Source organism: Labrus mixtus, chromosome 5 (genome assembly GCF_963584025.1).
Source record: "Labrus mixtus chromosome 5, fLabMix1.1, whole genome shotgun sequence".
Lineage (NCBI taxonomy): Eukaryota > Metazoa > Chordata > Actinopteri > Labriformes > Labridae > Labrus > Labrus mixtus.
In genome coordinates this window covers 23,690,829-23,708,861 of record NC_083616.1, presented here as the reverse complement: position 1 = coordinate 23,708,861, position 18,033 = coordinate 23,690,829, and the positions used below count along the sequence as shown (strand labels likewise).

The following is an 18,033-nucleotide window of genomic DNA, read 5'->3' as shown; positions in this document are numbered from 1 at the left end:
CCAGTACAGAGGCTTTGGTCGTCCAAGTGGGCGGCCTGGGTTCAAATCTGACCTGTGGCTCCTTTCCCACACGTCATTACCTCTCTCTCTCTCTCTTGCCGATTTCTGACTTAAAACATTCTTTATTCTAAACAGAGTCGATCTACGGTTGTCCTCACGTCATGACTCACTATGGTGTTGCCTATGACATGAATGAGAGTAATGTGAAATGAAAAGTACAAGTTGACAGTGGGATAATGTTGGACAGCAGTAAAAGAAGGGAATGTAAGTATCACATCGTACCCTATCTTATCCTTTTCATGAGTAATTCATCCTAAGTCAAAGATGGTGCCGAATGTCTTCTGCTTTCTGAGATCATGCACACTGTCCTTATCCTGCAGTTTGAAGCTTCATGGCAACAGTACTTATGTTGGACATTGTCTGTTTGATAACAGTAACACAGCTCAGCAGGAGAAACAAAAAACTAATTTGTGATATCTCCTGCTCTTTGTATGATACAGAACAAGTGTTTTTTTTACTCTCTTTTGAGTATCACACAGTAAGTAAATAAATAAGTCACAAGACCTGCTATCAAGTCAGGGACACTTGTGTCACCAGCGTCTATCAGCAGGACACTCTGTTTGTTTACTCTGAGATTACTAACAGGCACAAAACAAATTGCACTGTGGTCATCTATCAAAACAAAACGTGGACTGAATTACAATGTTCTGATAAAGTGCTCTGATAACAGGACCATAGAAACAGTCTCTTGGGTCTCAATTTGATTTTCACACTGTACTTCGTTTATAAGTACTTTATTTATAAGTAATGCTTGTCATGATTACCAGAGACTTCTTCCACAGGATACCTGACAGGTTTTTGGATAAACCTGCATGACACTTGGTGAGCTGATCATCAGTAGACTGAGAAACAATTGATTAGATTTTGCTGAGCCGTTCAACATTTTGAGGATTTTGTGTCAATGATTTTGACGCCGAAAATAAGGTCTTAATCCCAAACCAAACCTAAGGGGATGTTTGTCAGAAGATCAAGTGTAAAGTGTAACCTGTAGCTGAATGAGTATTTCATATCATGTTAGAGCATGTCGTGGTATTACACAGGAGCGTTTATTTTCATACAGATCAAATTTAAATCTAGCATGTGTTCCGTATGATCATGCCAAATAGTCTTTTTTAAATATTTTATTAAGACTTTTTTTAAATCTTGTGATGGTTATCACAATGTGTGCTTAGATTATTGTGAATATTATTTGAAGTTTCTCTTGTTTTATTCTTCTTCTTGTTGCATGCTATGGTATCAAACAAAGCAGAAGTTAACATCATCAAGATTTTTGAGGGTCTTTGTTGATGTTGTTGTTTTTTTATATAATGTTAAACTTGTCCAAAATTTCCTGTGAGTGTATTTCGTCCCAGACCTTTCCTTCATCAGACTGAACAGCTGATGAGTGCTGTGGCGTGCAGACTTGGGGGAGGGACTGAATCCTGCAGGGAGCTTGAAGGCAGAGCTTTATTTCAATGAAGTCACTGCTGTCTGTTGCCTGATTTTACCTTGCTGTCCTGGTGAGAGAAGCATGCTACTGTCTTGAAAAACTCGCTAGGATTTATTACTGGCACGTCTCTGAACCGGTGGTGACCACAGCAGCAGACAACATGATCCTCTGAGCAGGGTTGGTCGTTTTTTTTTTTTTTTGTTTTTTTTTTAAATAGGCGTTCGTTTAAGGATAAAGTGCAGACCTTTTATTCTGATTTTGACAATGTTGTCCAGGCTCTTTGCAAGTGTAAATAAGTTTCCCTCTCTGGGCTGGAAATACTGGCGATAAAACAAGTTTTTTTTTCACACGTCTTGAAGTCACTTAGGACATGATGAATAATCATACGGTGACAGGGAGGACCATGGTCCCCACCATCCCGTCTATTATGTTCATTTTCGGTGTGGTTGGGAACGTCATTGCCATTGTGGTTCTTTGTAAATCTCGCAAGGAACAGAAAGAAACCACGTTTTACACGCTGGTGTGTGGTCTGGCTGTCACGGACCTGCTGGGCACCCTGCTGGCCAGTCCGGTCACCATTGCCATTTATGTGAAAGGATCATGGCCCGGAGAGGACCCGCTGTGCCAGTACTTTGGATTCACCATGCTTTTCTTCTCTCTGGCGGGGCTCAGTATCATCTGTGCCATGTCAGTGGAGAGGTACATCGCCATAAACCATGCTTACTTCTACAATGACTATGTGGACCAGAAACTAGCTGGTTTGACTCTACTGGCGATCTACATCTCCAACGCGCTCTTCTGCGCCCTGCCCATCGTCGGCTTCGGACAGGTGAAGAAACAATACCCGCAAACTTGGTGCTTCTTAGAATGGAGGAGCAACAAGACCAGCGACGCAGCATACTCCTACATGTATGCAGGTTTCAGCTCTCTCCTTACTCTCATCACTGTCATCTGTAACGTTCTGGTGTGTGGGGCTTTGATCCGGATGCACCGGCGTTACGTGCGCAGAACATCGCTGGGAACCGACCTGGGGCGCAACGAGGACCCGCGGAGGAGAGGACGCAGCTTCGGACGCCTGGCCGGTGCAGAGATTCAGATGGTCATTTTGCTTATAGGCACGTCAGCAGTTGTGCTTATCTGCTCCATCCCACTTGTTGTAAGTTTGGGGTTTTCTTTGCTCTGTTTTGGCAGTTTCTATATTACGCACGTTTTACGCACGGCTTTTTTTACCTACCAATTGCGGTTATTTGACCACATAAGTTATTGTAAGTATTATCGTGTGTATGATAAGGAAGTAAACAAGCATTTGTTTTACTTAAGAAGTTTCCAATTATTTATTTACCACTCTTCTTCTGGTTATTTTGCCGTTCCATTTTCAATCCATTATTAACGTTTTTCTATTTTACACATAAATACATTTAGTTGTAGACATGTACTCATGCAAATTAATCAAACTCTAAGACTTTGATTAAGTTAATTGAGATTAATTTTCTCTTTTGCTGCTTTTTTAAAAATGTTTTGGTGACTATAGTCTTTCGCTCAAAAAACAAAACTTCAATGAAACCAGAATAGGAAACAAAGATATTTCCACTCAGCCTGTATCATCCTCTCTTATGCAGGCTCAGGTGTTTTTGAACCAGCTGTATAAGACTCCAGTGGAGCTGCGGTTGGAAAAAAACCCCGATCTACGAGCGATACGCTTTGCCTCCTTCAACCCAATCCTTGACCCCTGGATCTACATCCTCCTCCGCAAGGCTGTTCTGCTCAAGCTCATTGAGAAAATCAAGTGCTTATTTTGCAAGATGGGAGCACGAGGACAACAGGGACAGGGAAACTTCCACTGTATAGACGCTCATCAACTTCCCTCGGTCATCTCAAACCGGGACTCACACTCTCTTGTTTCCCACGATCTGCGAGACGCATCCAGCACCTCCCAGACCTTCCTCTACCTGCCAGAGGGAAGTGAGGTGTACGCTGGAAGCTGTCAGAAAGAAAACAGATTGTCTGGGTCAAGACCTTCATCAGTAAGAAACTCGCATACTTCTTATTCATCTGAGCATGGGAGTGTTGAGACTGACAATAGAGAAAAGACAAATGTAATCAGGGACCTTTCAGCCCTGCAATGCCCAAAAGATCCAGCCCTTCAGGTGTCATTGACCAACGACACAGAAGAGGAGAAATGCATCTGACTGAACTCTGATTGAGAGAAAGTTCTCAGTTCAGTCTGAGCTTGATCATCTACTGACTGACTTCTTTAAAAGTGAACATTTCAAACCTCAGAAAAATAGAGGGAGGCGCATTAAAATAATGAAGTCTGACGGAAAAAAAACTTGAAGCTTCACCGTCCTGTGTTCTGTTTCAGCACCCAGCTACCTCAACTGATGACTGAATCTAACTATGTGGGCACATTTAAGCATTTTGTCTCACTCCCATTCTTCCTGATTCAAGTGTTGCAGACAGAAAAGCTATCCTTCCATAGTTCGGCCACTTTGTTCAGTCATTGTGGAAATAGTGTGAAATTTGATTCACAAGGGTATGGGCAATATGGTAAATGAATACAGTGGTGAAAGTGATCCATGAGTAATCCCTGGAATTTGTAACTCTCATTGTAAGGACTGAATCACTTATAAACTCCTCATGAGCTAGGTCCATGACTAATGCATAGTGCAGTATAATCGTGTGGTGAACACTGAGTTGTTGTTTCCCTCTTTGGATTACACGCAAATTTGTCATCTCAGAACAGTTTTCCTTTTTATAAGAAGCGTGCAAAGACTCCTGCGCCACAGTCATTCAATGAAAACGGTTTCAATCTAACTGGGTCTGCTTTCTGTAGCTACAGAAAATATGTTGTAAAGCAGTAGGCACATGTCGCTAAATGTTCTGATATTGGATAATAAGTTATTTCAACACACTTGTAGGCTTCAGAAAAAATGATATTGTAAATGATAAATGTTTTGTAAATTATTATTTGCAATACGTAAGTCTTCTCTAAGAGAAGATTCTAGATATAAAAATCACAACTTTAAGGATTGTCCATCCTCACTCAGTATTTCTGCACTTTTTTCATTATAGGAGTTTTATGAAGCTCATCAATCTCCCAGTATTTACATCCAGAAGATCTGGACTGAAATCAATGTGACGCATATTTTATTTTTAAATGTTTTTTTTTTTTTAGTTAGGGCTGCAATCCTAAGTCATTATTTTACTAGCAGGTATTCTGACCACAATTCTCACTTAATCCACTTGCTGATAATTCAAATTGTAATTAAAAAAAAGGTAAAACTGATGCATTGAAACAGATAGAATTACAAATAAGTCAAAGTTGGTATCAGCTAGTTCAGCCTTTTTGCTAAAGATGAACGTTTGTTCAAATGCTGTTATTTTGTCAAATATGTCCTGATTGTTCATGTTATCCTCACTGAGATCAGTTACTGCTTTCCTTTTCTGTGCTGCAGTTTTCTATTTTCACAATTCTCCTTTTCAGCGTCTGTCAATTGCAGTCTTGACCACTTGATAATCCACTGAACTTTTGAACTAGTGTTTTTTTTCCCCCTTTGACTTTCCACTTAAACACGTATTATTTTTTCATTCCAGCAGCTTTTTTGAAGCACCGTCTACCTCCCTCTCCCTTTTATTACATCAACTCCAGATTGTTGCTTAATGCTTTTACATACTTGCCTTTTCTTGTTTTTCTTGTCGCTGTTCATTTTTAGAAACACTTTTTTGTGTGCATACTTGCTGAGAATAACGCACCTCATTATTACTTAGTGTAATGAAATTTGCTTGAAGGTACACTTTGCCCCCCCCCCCAAAAAAAAAATAAGAGGCCACTTCAACGAGGTCTTATAATTTATCTTTCAATCATAATGCACTTTGTTTTTCATTTTGTTCATACTGTAATGTAGAGTTAAATCTGGGGAATTTATTCGAGCAGTTTTGTTGTTGTTGTTAAGTCACATGTAAACACAGTGTGTGTGTTTGTGTGTGTGTGTGTGTGTGTGTGTGTGTGTGTGTGTGTGTGTGTGTGTGTGCGTGTGTTTGTGTGTGTGTGTGTGTGTGTGTGTATGTGTGTGTGTGTGTGTGTGTGTGTGTGTGTAGAAAAATAATAACTGAGACACGTGTGTGTAAAAGTGTTCAGTTTATAATGCAGCTGTAATTTAATGCTCCCACTATTATTTCAGAACAAGCCAGACCTTTGAAAGGTCATCATATGTTGTCATCATAAAGCGGAAGTTCATTATAAAAGCATAAAGTTTCTCACACTCTTATTTTTTTTTCATATTAAGGTTTAAAAGCTCGGTGACATCATCTCATGACCCCCATTAGCACTAACAAATGACTCTACGGCGAGAAGGCTGACACTGTGGGTTATGGTTAAGTGAAAGGATTTTAAAAGCCTTTTGGATATTAGTAATATGTAAAAAAAAAAACTAACGCATCAGACACACACAAACACAGAAAAAAAAGGGAGGTAGTATTAGTCAATGGAAAAAAAAAATTGGGGTCTCAGGAAGTAGACCTGGCCGAGAGAGCTTTCCTCCAGAAACAATAAACACAATCTGAGGCTCCAATTCATTGCAATTAAGCTTAAACAAGCAATGCAGTGGCTTAAACAAACACGCTGCAGAGCCGCCCGAGTGTCAGAGTATCCTCCGGACTCTGGGAAAAACACACATTAATAGAAAAATGTGAGAAATGGGATGAATGGAAAAATGACTCCAGTTCTCAGAATATTGATCCTCTCTGCTCTCAACACTCTAAAAACCCTAATTAAATGTATAAATAGACAAACAGTAATGTGAGTTAACAGGTGTGCATTCACATCCAGTTAGGATCTATCAGATCAATCTCACTGACCTTTTACATGTTTACAATCAGCAGTAAATGATGTTTCCTTTGTTGGATATTTAAAGGTTAGAGGAGTTAATGTGTTTGTAAGAGGATCCTCAGTCATGAACAACCCAACATGAAGGTGGAGAAAACATGTGACGCTGTTTTACATCAGCAGGGTGACGCCGTCCCTTCTGTACTCATTGATAAACAGCAGAAAAACACCTGCTGCTTCTTCATGTTTGCTGTCACACTCGGTTTAAAGAAAACACTGAACCATCCCAGTCTGGAGAGGATGTAAGAGCAAAAGCAGAACTGATGCAGGGGCTGATAAATGTTTGAGAACCTGTGCTGCTTCCCTCCAGTGATGCAGAAAATAAGGCTGACATGTAATTGAAAGGGAGACAACAGGATCATTCACAGTCTGTTTGGAGTAGTTTCTCTCAGGTTGGTGCAAGTATCGTCCCTTGTCTGTGAAGCATCGTAGTGCTTATGTTCTATTTTGGCACGTAGTTTACACATTGTCCCATTAAAGAAATTATTAATCTTAGAATTTGAGATGTTTCTCCAGTTTTGATTGGGAGAAGAAGAAGTAACAAAGAAAAAAAGGAACAGAGATACTGTTATGAAAAGTTGCTGTCAATTTATTTAATGTTTATACCCAGACAAATATTCCTTTCATAGACATTAAACGGAAAATTTTCTCCAGTTTGATACAAGTAGATCGGTTCTTAAATAACTAAAATACTAAAGATTATGGCAGAAATTTCAGCCGAGATATCTCATCCAAGAAAGATCAAACCAAGAGGACTATGCCCTCGCTGTTTCCATGTACGATCTACTAGTTTGTTTTTTATTTGAACTTTTTCGGAAAAAAGAATTTGTTCTTTTCTTCTTTATTTTGATTCATGATTTTTCAAGTCATATGAGTCACACAAGCACTCCTGAGAATTTCTCGTTCTCACATGTCCTTCACATCAGCAGATTTTGGGGGTGGGTTTGGGGATATGATGTAAAAAGGAAGCGGAGGAAGTCAGAGTAATCTTTATAACATATCCATGATGGCGATATATGTTAGTCACATGGAAAGTTTTTGCCTTTATGTCAATGCTTTGTGTAATGGGTAACAGTCACAGTTTCAAAAGACGAGTGGAAAAGAACACGCTATGAGCAAAACATGAAGATTGCTGCAGCATGTAAACATGGTCACTTCCACCCACTGAATGAGTGGACGTGAATTTTCCTGAATTTGACCTGCTGCACTCACACATCGCTCACCTGACTTCTTGCAGATTTCACTTAGGGGCTGGTAGAAAAAAGTCCAAATGACGTAAGTTCAAGGTTCAAGCAGGGAGACTGTTTATATTCTTTCACACATTCATTAATTTTTCTTCATTCAACTTAGTCGACCCCTCTCCACCACGTCCTCCATCTCCCTGCTCTGCGGATCAGCTGATTATGGGCGTTTACTCTTTAACTGATAAACCAACCAGATTCTGCCACAGCCTCTCTCAACCAATCACCCTGCTGCTGTTAATGTTTCAACCGTCTCTCTCTCTTCCGCAGTCAGTCCTTTCAGTGCGATCACTGCAACCTTCCTCCGCCCAAGTCACCTCCATTGAAGCTCAGCAGAGTTCACATACAGCCTCAGAAACCCACTCCTCATTACATCCAGCATATTTATATCATCAGTGGCACCAGTGTCAAGATTCCATCCTATCCTGCTGTCGGCCTCACTACCCCTCTGACAATGAAGTCATCATGACAGTCTTATCGCCAAAGACATTGCATATTTATCTTTTCATAAACTGTTAAATACACAATCGTTCAATCTCAATTAAGTCTCTCCTAATTGAAAAGAAATACAGCTGTTTGTGTTCACTTGGTAGCTCACCCCAAAAGTTTCAGGACATTTTCAGGAGTTTTGTTGCATGTTTGAAATGGGCTTCCACAAGAGAAAACTAGCAGACATGCAGCAACTAAATACAAATCAGAAACAGATAAACAGCATTCAAACAGCATGTATATTTATTTGTAAAATATGGCTTTCGTTATTGCACATACCTGCTAATCCGCTTTGATCTTTTACTTTTTACTTGTTGCAATCCTGCTCTTTGCGGCCTGACCATGTGGTCAGTGTGGTAAACAGGCATACAATGTGAACAGCTCAAGGCCGGGGTGTTTAGTCCCCTTTCCTGACTCTGTTAAGTCCCACACAAATATACAGAATGCAGAGTCATTTATCTCAAAGTGTCATTTTGAAGCAGAAATATGTACACCAGCAAGTTCCCATGAAATCAGCTGCTAATTGTTAACTTTGATGTCCGCTGTTATATAATACCCGTGCAACTAGAAAAAACTTCCCCACATGAGATGACCCGTCAGACAACGAGACAAATCTGTCCCCATCATAGCTCCACGAGACAAATGGGGAGCTATGATGGGGACAGATTTAGGGTTAGTTTTAACACGCTCCTAATTGTTTTTTTTTTTTGCTATTTTTTCCCTTTAATTAGGAAGCTAAGCAGTTGACAGTTTTCCTGTTCAGGTTAGAGGTAAATAAGTGATGGGAATTAAAACTCTTTGAAGGGAGTCAAATCTTTTGGACCTTCTTTATTTTTTTAGAGGGTGGGGTGTTCAACAGGCTCCATTAGGTGACATCAAGTTTTGCTGTATTTTCCTCAACACATGTACTATACCACTCATAACAGGCTGGTTCTCACTTTGTGGTCTACACGAGCTATGAAGGCTGTGTCCTTCGAAGGATCCTACTCCCGGAATGAGATTCAGCTGACATGTAAATTAGGAGACCACCAATAGGAAAGTTAGAGAATGAAGGGCAGGAGGTGTAATTTGGGAAAAAATGTGTCTGATGTGCAGGTCTGTTTGAGTCATTTGTAAATTAGGAACTGGATCATTTATGAACGCTTACAGTCACCTGTTTCTTAGCCCGCATTAGATCAAATCATTTCAGGAGTTCATTGCTATCCATTAATTTTACAATTCCTATCAGTCGCAGACATCTAGAACCTTTTTGTTCTGGCTGCAAAGGTTCCAAAGTAAAAACGATTTCAATCAGTAAGTCATCTGGTACTGGCTCTACATATTACACGTGCTTGTTTTTAATTCAAGGATCTCAGGTGTATGTCATCTTCTTATATAAAATAAAATTATACATACTGACTAACAAAACTGCTCTGTTTGCAATTATTCTTTTTCATGCTTGAGATCAAAAATGTGATTAAAAAAAAGCTTTGAGGGGCGCCGGTGGCTGATTGGTTAGTTTGAGCGCCACATGTGCAGAGGCTGTTATCTTCGAAGCCGTCAGACCTGTGGCTCCTTGCCCACATGTCATTCCCACCTCACTCTCTCCCTGATTTCAGACTCTATCCACTGTCCTATCTCTAAATAAAGACATACAAAAAATCTTTAAAGAAAAGAAAGAAAGAAAGCAGAAAGAAAATAACCTTTATCAGATAAAGTAATAATCAACTTGTTATTATGTGAAAGCAAGAGGTTGTGTTCTCTTTTCCCCTCATGTTTATTGAAGATCTGGAGTCCTGTTCCAGATGGCGTCTTGACAACTTTGGCAAATTCTTTGGTCTGAAAATATCATGCTACAGAGTTCTCATTATTGACCGTTCACAAGTATTAAAGTTGAGTCAGGAGTGATCCAATGCCCTTGACAAATATTCTCCATTACTGTCCTATTATCTCTGGAAAACAAAAAACAGACAGAAGATGTGGAATCATTGAGCTTTACTGCACACAGTCTATCAATTGGTTTAAACTGTTGTCCTTTCCAGATGATTGCTTTCAGGGCTGAATGGAGTCATCACATCAATCTTACTTTCTCCCTATAATAGTGTTATTGATACAAAATCAACAGCATAGAGCTGAATACTGTAAGATGGATGGTTATGACATTAATAAAAGGGTAAAAAGCTGTTTAAACAGAAAATGTTCAAGACTTGGATTCTGGATGAGAAGTATAGTTACTTCTGTTCTGAGCTATTTTCTAACCATAGCTGTACGACCAGGCGCTTCATACTTTGAAAAATTTCGATTAAACATTACAATATTATTGTAACAAGACATTTGCTAAAAAAAAAATATGTTTTAAGGTCTATTACATCAACTTCAGTACAATTTTCATTCCTCATTGGATGATTCCTGGCTGCACACACGTCGACTTTCAGAAAGAATACAGTGCTGCAGCGGGATTGGACTGTCTTCATGTAAGCAAATACTGAATATCTTAAAGTTCCTGCTTCTACCGTTGCACCGACAGTTTTGTCTGCCTCGGCAAGTATCCCATTCCCAGGATGCTCTATCTTTTAGATCAACAATTTGCAACAGAAAATGAATAAGTCTATGTTTTCTTATCAATCAGTTTGCATGCAGTGGGTCTGCACCCTTAGAAACGCCTGCAGGATGGATTGGTTGCCTCTTGGCAGAGCAGGCGTGCTATTTCTCTTAGTTTCTAAACTTTAAACTAAGCTAAGCTGACAAGCTCCTGCATATACCTAAGAGAAGCTGTTCTCTGAAATGTTACAACATTCCTTGAACACGAATTAAGTACTGCTACAGGTGCAGAAAACAAAATTCACTGACACATTCAGCCACTTCAGGACTACGTTAATGAATTCCCAACCATCTGTACATCAGAACGACACAGTTTAAAAGTTGCTTGTGTCAGATTTGAGGGCCAAAGTGTATGATGGTAAATAGCTTAACCACACAGTCTCAGGTCCACAGAAAAGTGCTTCAACAGAAAGTCACATGCTCACGCACATACTGGAAGCCAGCAGCGTTTCCCAGCCTGCACCTTCGTCTCTGCCAACTCCGCTCCTCACTCAGTGATTCTTGGAACAGTCAGCATCTTTTTTTTTTTTTTTTTTTTTTTAAACAGCCACTTGATGTAAGTTTTTTTCTGCTTCATACCTCAAATAATCATTACCCCTGCAGTCACCCTCTAAACGCTGAGTTCCATTTTCCTCATCTTTTCGCCGCATCATTTATAATTGATTTAAAAAAAGGTTAATTTGGCCGCAGCTCCTGTTCAGCTTTAGCTGCTGCTCTGCCTGTAGATCAGATTACACAGACCCACACGCTGAGGTTTTCCAACAAATGCTGCTCTGAAACTATGTTGATGGCTTTAATGCTGCTCATATCCTGAGTTGTTTCAAGTTTTCAGCACCTCATTACACAAACGCATTTCTCTGCGTGCCAGCTTAAGCAGTGACTAAAGTATTAAATCAGGTCATTTATCACATGCTGTGTGCGTAGGAAAGCACACTATTAATCATAAGTTGTTCAAAGGGTTGTGCCTGTGTTTAGCATGCTGTTATTTCAATTGATGGTTGCGTTATTAAACTGATGTACTGAATCTTATGTCTTTGTGTTGGCCAATCTAAAACAGATGTATCATGTCTGTTGTTCCTCTGAGTGGATGGCATGAGAACCTCTTAAGAGGGGTGCAGTAAATCAAAAAAATATGAACTTAGGCTGAAGGGTCATTTAGGAAACAGATATAACAGCAGGGACAGTCCTTAAATCAGCCACCTGAAATGTTTTATGAAGTCATCATGGAGTTCAAAGTGCAGAAAATGAGTGGGAGCACGATGTTTCTGGACATTTTACGAGCCAAATACAAACTATTACCATGCTATTAATCATAATAAATGGATACGTGCATGTGTCCTTTGCACGTTTCAATGCATGTTGGAAGAAGCATTGCCTGTTAAAGCTATATTTCTCTCCCATGTGACTCTTCAGTTAATTCCTCACTAAAGGCGTCCTCATTTATTTCCACTGTTCAGACCAGCACTAATTGTTGGTGGCATGGATGAACATGAATGTAAGTACATCAGCAGTGTTTCACTGGGAACAGATAATATTTGTGTTTCCTTCCACTGAGTGTATCAGATGTCGCTTACAAGTGCAATTTTCAGCAAGAAGAAAAATAGCAAAGCCATCACATCAATTTAAAGAGAACAGAACTAGAGTGAACTCCACTGTGCCGTGTCTCTTTTGCTCCCACTAATGCTGCATTTATTTTCATATAATTTCCGAATCAGGGCAATAGAGGCATCAGGGTTGACTCTCCTGATACTACATCTGAAATCAGTATAACATGTTTGTTAGAGTGCTGAAAATAGACTGCACCTTTCTTGTAACTTAATATATAATAAAATCATCATATATTGTGCACTTACCTAATTGGCTTGCAAAGCTGAGAGAGGCTTTGTGTCTTGAACATACTCGCTTACATGTGCTGGGCTGTATTATTCTGCCTGTATTCTCCCCGTTGGATCAAAGTGCTTCTTCTTAACAATTTGGGGGGTTTTTAATTTAAAAAATTGAGATCTGTGGCTGCATCAGTGAAATACAGAAAGAAATGCAGCTTATTCCAACTTCTGAGTCAAGATAATGTCAGGGTTAGAAAATGATCTGTATTGTCCACACATGCATGACATTTTCAGGACTGTTTGCATGCGGAGTGTGAGAATGCTCCTCATATTTGTTTAACGTGCCCAGTAAATCATGATACCTCTTTATTTTGCCTTTGCAGATTATGCATGATTCTGGTATCCATGTCGTCACAAACTGTCAAAAAATAAAAAAAATAAAAAAACTCACATGACATGACCTTGGACCAATGCGTTCTGCTAAAGGCCAAGTCTTTTATCTGGTTCTTAAAACTTGAAGAGGCTTTTGTGATTCTAAAATATTACCAGACGAAGGGAAATAAAAAAATGTGGGGTTATCTATTTTCGATCTCCTCTGACCCTACTTGAATAACTTTGTGAGAGGTTTCCCTTTGAAGTACCCATATCTTTCTCAGTAAAATAAGAAACTAAAATATCTCAGGGAGTTCACATTCAGCTTTGAAAGATGGTGATGAAAGAGCTGTTTGAAATAGATACTGAAGTTTATAAAACTCTGCCAAGGGTCATAGGCCATGATATGGTCCAAACCTGGGTTGAGCATGGACACCGACAAGTTTAAGCTTCCTTTTTTTTCTTTAGGCTTGTCAAGCCACTAACTTTGCGTCACAACCTGGACTATTCTTAGACGAGAAGAAATAGCAATGGGTTATTTTCATCTTTTAGATTCAGGACTGTTTTATAGCAACATTTCAGATCCCTGCTTTCCATGGAAAGTCACTGCTTGAGAGTCAGTCGAAGGAACCAAAAATGGAAGAAACTTCGACAACACTGTGAGCTTACGTCAACATTCAAGGAAAAGGATTAGAGGCTACACTTTTTATTAATTGACCAACAGGACTTATATACAAACACCAGACTAAATCTAATTTTACATAATCAGTCATCGTTAAGACATCCGTAAAGCAGTCCTACTTTAAATATAACAATTCTGTCCATGTAAAAGAATATTCTGGCTTGATTACATTTTGTGACCTGCTGTGGAACCCAGATAGGTTTGCGTTACTTTAAAGGTCACATATTATACGTCCTTTTCAACATGTTTAAATAAAAACATGTCTGTGAAGTTTCTAGTTAAAACTCCTCTTTGATCCATAATATTATCATGCCTATAAACTCCTCTATTTCAGCCCTGCTCAGAACAGTCTGTTTCTGTGTCTGTAGCTTTAAATGCAAATGAGCTATGTCTGACCACGCCCCCTCTCTGGAAGGGCATGGGTGGCTCCGGCTTTCTCGCTCCATGTCCTATTGTTAAGGGTGAGAAGGCAGACTCAGAGGGCAGAAAAAACACCTAGCTGTGGCAGTGTCACCCACCTGAGGGAGGGGTCACTGCCCTTTGTGATGTCATGTGAGGGGAAATCTCCAAACGGCCTGTTTGAGCACACATTTTCTGAAAAGTGGAGCAGGCAAAAGAGGGAGTGGATGTACTTTTCTAATAATTGTGATTTTTTTAGACAGACTAGGCACACATATGAGTGTTAGAAAAACATGTTGAAGTGTTTTTTGCATTGTAGAACTCCCCTGGACTGTTGCTAAAATAGCACTTTTAGCTTCTCACTGTGAGTCAAATTCACTAAGTTACCTGTTGGCCACAGTACCATCATCTCTTACAGAGGCCTCTCTTTGTGTTGCATAACCACCATTCACAGCTAACTGTGAGAAGGGACCAACAACCTTGTCCAAATAAATCTGTGTCTAGATGTCACTGGGATCTTTTCTCCTTGTCAAAACACAACATGACCACAATCAATGATTCTGAAGCTTTTGGCCGAGCTACATGACAGCAACATGTTCCTCACGTATCCTGCTGTGACAATCTATTTCCTCTTCATTTCCTTCAGTCCATCCATTGTGAACTGTTGGACCCTCCACCAAGTTTGTTTTCAGAGTGGTTGCAGAGTGTCACAGAGCTGCAGCTTTGTTATCACATAGTTCCTTCTGAACGGGATAGAAAATAAACATCTGTAGCTTTAGAAAACTAATTAAGCTTTTAATATAAAGTCCATGAAAGGATCTGAAGTTCAGAATCCCATCTGAGTTTACAATGCTACTTGGTGTTTATATGTTGAGATAAATCAGAGTCGGTAAATCCAGTTTATGGGTTTTGTAGATTTTCCATCCACATTGTATGTGCAGCTAAGAAACATTTTGCTTCTTTCTACACTATTTAAAAAAATAAATAGATAACAGGTCAAGTGGTTCAAACTCTTAACTGTTCCCAAGGTGTGAGTCTAGTGTAACGATCATGCCCTAAACTGTTTAACTGCTTTTAGAGTTATACAAAAACAACATCTGGAAAACTTTTTGTCACAGATGCATACTATTTGCAAAAAATCAAGGAGGCTTTGAACATGTTATCACACTTCTCCATGTTGTAACTTAGAGTTGATTCTAGTGAAACAAAATGAAAGGCCAAATATAGTTCAGGTGATATCAATCTACAATGATAACCGGCTCATAGATGACATGAGCTTTGAGACTCAAACCTTTAAATCTATGTTCAAAGACAATACAGATAAATGCTGCGTCTGAAGTACTGTATCTGTGGCCCCTATGGACTTTTACGCCCCTGACATCCTCTCCGCTCCTCTGTGCTCTAAGGCTTCCTTTGCTCTCCATGAATCTGAAAGAAGTTTAAAACTCTGCTGGTTTTTGGATAAACATCTTGAAAGACTTGATAGAACTCATTTTCCTGCATGCGTCACTGAAATGCATCTTATCCTTTGCCTCATCTACAGTCCAATACACCAAAAAAGGGCTGATTCCTTTGCTTTCTTTTACAATTTTTGTCATGTTATATAACTGCAGTTTCTCCAAAGTAATTTGGTGATCCATTATAATCAATTCTTTGGAATACAATTCTGTTTCTAAAAACCGCTAAAAGGATAATTTTCTTGGGTAAATTATAATTGCATTACTGACCTGCAAGAAATTACAAAGATTTTATGTAAATCAATATTACACAATGTTATTTGACACATGCAATGACCTGAAACTGAGAGACCTTTTACACACTCTGAGAAATCCTCCACTGTTGGCTTTTAAATCCGACTTTGAATATAAGTTGCAACATAACTATTTGCAGGTGCAAACATTAGCATTTAAAGTGTTCCAAATCAGAGAAGGGTTCTGATGATTCAGCTCCCATTTGTGGATGATTCATAGGTTCTGAAGCCCGGCAGAGGGGGGCAGACAGAAATGAGGAGGGGACAGAGGGGTGAGGAAAACAGAAGGCTGAAAACATCATGTCTGGCAACTTGTCAATGTGCAGCCATATTAAACACGGCCTAAAGTGAAAACACTTGCCTAGACAGAAAATGAATCCAGGATGAGGTGTTGTTTTTCAGTAAAATGTACCAATCATTTCCATATTCCCCATTTAATTTGCAGGAGAAAATCTGTGATATAGGATAGGACTTTAACATTGTGAAGGAAGCAACTAGTGTGCATCTACCATTGCACTAATGTAATGGTGAGTAATACTAATAATAATAATACACCTTAAATCCTAATGCATATGAACGTGTCTCCCCCTGCTGGCTGAAATGAAGGTCAAACAAAACTGCAGAGATATTCTCTAAAAATGCTCATGTGCCTTTCGTGCATCTCTGCAATCACACAGCACGTCAAGGTCTTCATACTGAATTTAAACTCTGGTTCACCTCACAAAAGGCACAGACAAATATTAATCCCTACCTATATCCACTAAAAGTTTATAACCCTCTCCCTTGATTGTATTTAATGCAAGTTGGCCTATCTTTTCTTACAAGACAGATGCATGGGCAATGGTTTTGAATAGGCTATAGGCCTACAAACTGATATCATTGTGTCATGTTTAAGTTCCATTAAAAAAAAAAAAAAAAACTCACCAATTTTTAAACTTCAGAAAAAAACAAAGAGCAATATCACCAAATTGAAGCTCTGCCAATTTTTACAAACAGGTCTACCCAGCATTGTAGGCCTATGACTTCACCAGGTGCAACATTTCTGTTTGGCTTGACTAGCCTTCTATGTGTATAAGCTTCTTTTAGGTAAAACATCCAGGTCTCAAAACATGGGAAGCAGAACTTATAAAGGCTCATTTACATGGCCGCTAGGGGTCAGTAAAGTATAACAAATGTGTTTTAAAGACTTACCTCTCTAACACTAGGGGTCCTCTTAAAATAAATCTTAACCCCACACAATTAACCACTGTTTGTTGATGTCCACTGTCCAAACAGGTTGTCTCTACGTTTGACCTCTTTCAGCAAATTTAGAGGGAGAGGATATAACCATTTTAAACAGCGTTGCTATATATAATTGCTAGATAGTTGAATGTTCATTCGTAATTTAATTTACTTTATTTATAGGCTAATTCAAGCCCAGATAGATTAATAGAAAATCGTTAAAATCCATTTTTGCTGCTATCCAACAGAAGAGCAGGCAGCCAATGAAGCTGAATGAACGCAAACTTGTGTGAAAAGAAAAAAAGGGCATCACATAACGAGAGACAATGTTGGAAATTGAAGGTGAGTGAGTTTGTTGGTTAGAAGTATACTTAATAGGGATTCTGAGTTTGTGTCAGCTCACAATCTTAATTGAATCAGCCAGGTAGTTAGGTTAGCTGTGAGCAGATTAGCAAAACAAAAAAAAAAAGAGAGAGAGGGAGGCCATTGTTTTCTTCTGTGGGTTTATTTTTGCAGTATTTCCCAAGAGAGGTAAAACTAAATTGATTTGTTTTTTAACTGTTATTGAATATAATTAAAAACAATTAGAGAGCATTAGGCTACGTATAAAAAAAGGAGAAAGAGAAATTGGCTTGTTATGACGTCATCTTTATCCTCAGCTGTAGGCCTGAGCCAGCTGTGTTTACATGTTGCTTTTTTCTATTTCAGTTTTTTAATTACTCTACCATACAAATGAAGAACCATGATAATGCCAAAACTGTCAATTTAACATTTAAAAGCTGATATTTGTTTAACTGCTAAAAATAAAATAAAAGGTCCAATATTGCAGACCTTGGTGTGGGGTTGGGGGGCTTCCTGTGGTCAGGTTACAGCATGCACATTATCATTTTTAATGAGGTCAGAGCACCTGCTTTTGTTGTCTGTGTCACCTTCAGAGAGGGGCTTCCCCAGCCTCCTGCCAAACAGCAGTATGTGAGCTCTCTGACTCGGACCTGTGCTGCCAAAGAGTCTCTCCTGGACAATCACGGGTCAGTATAATCAAGTTTCACAGGAACCCGCAGGAATCGTTTACAGTTACAAGGTAGTAAATAAATTAAAG

At 39.2% G+C, this 18,033-nt stretch overlaps 1 protein-coding gene across 1 annotated transcript; it reads left to right on the top strand.

The window, feature by feature from the left end:
- The first annotated feature begins 1,355 nt into the window (after positions 1 to 1,355).
- Positions 1,356 to 5,527, top strand: ptger4a (prostaglandin E receptor 4 (subtype EP4) a). Its single transcript, XM_061038713.1, has 2 exons — positions 1,356 to 2,645; positions 3,109 to 5,527. Exons 1-2 carry the CDS (start codon positions 1,860 to 1,862, stop codon positions 3,676 to 3,678), a joined length of 1,356 nt encoding a protein of 451 aa, XP_060894696.1. The 5' UTR covers positions 1,356 to 1,859; the 3' UTR covers positions 3,679 to 5,527.
- Positions 5,528 to 18,033: the final 12,506 nt, after the last annotated feature.

Excerpts from the sequence above, each read along its gene's own strand:
- ptger4a (XM_061038713.1), top strand. The coding sequence starts at position 1,860 with ATGATGAATAATCATACGGTGACAGGGAGGACCATGGTCCCCACCATC. Across the intron at positions 2,646-3,108 it reads TCTGCTCCATCCCACTTGTT|GCTCAGGTGTTTTTGAACCA; the intron begins GTAAGTTTGGGG and ends TCTCTTATGCAG.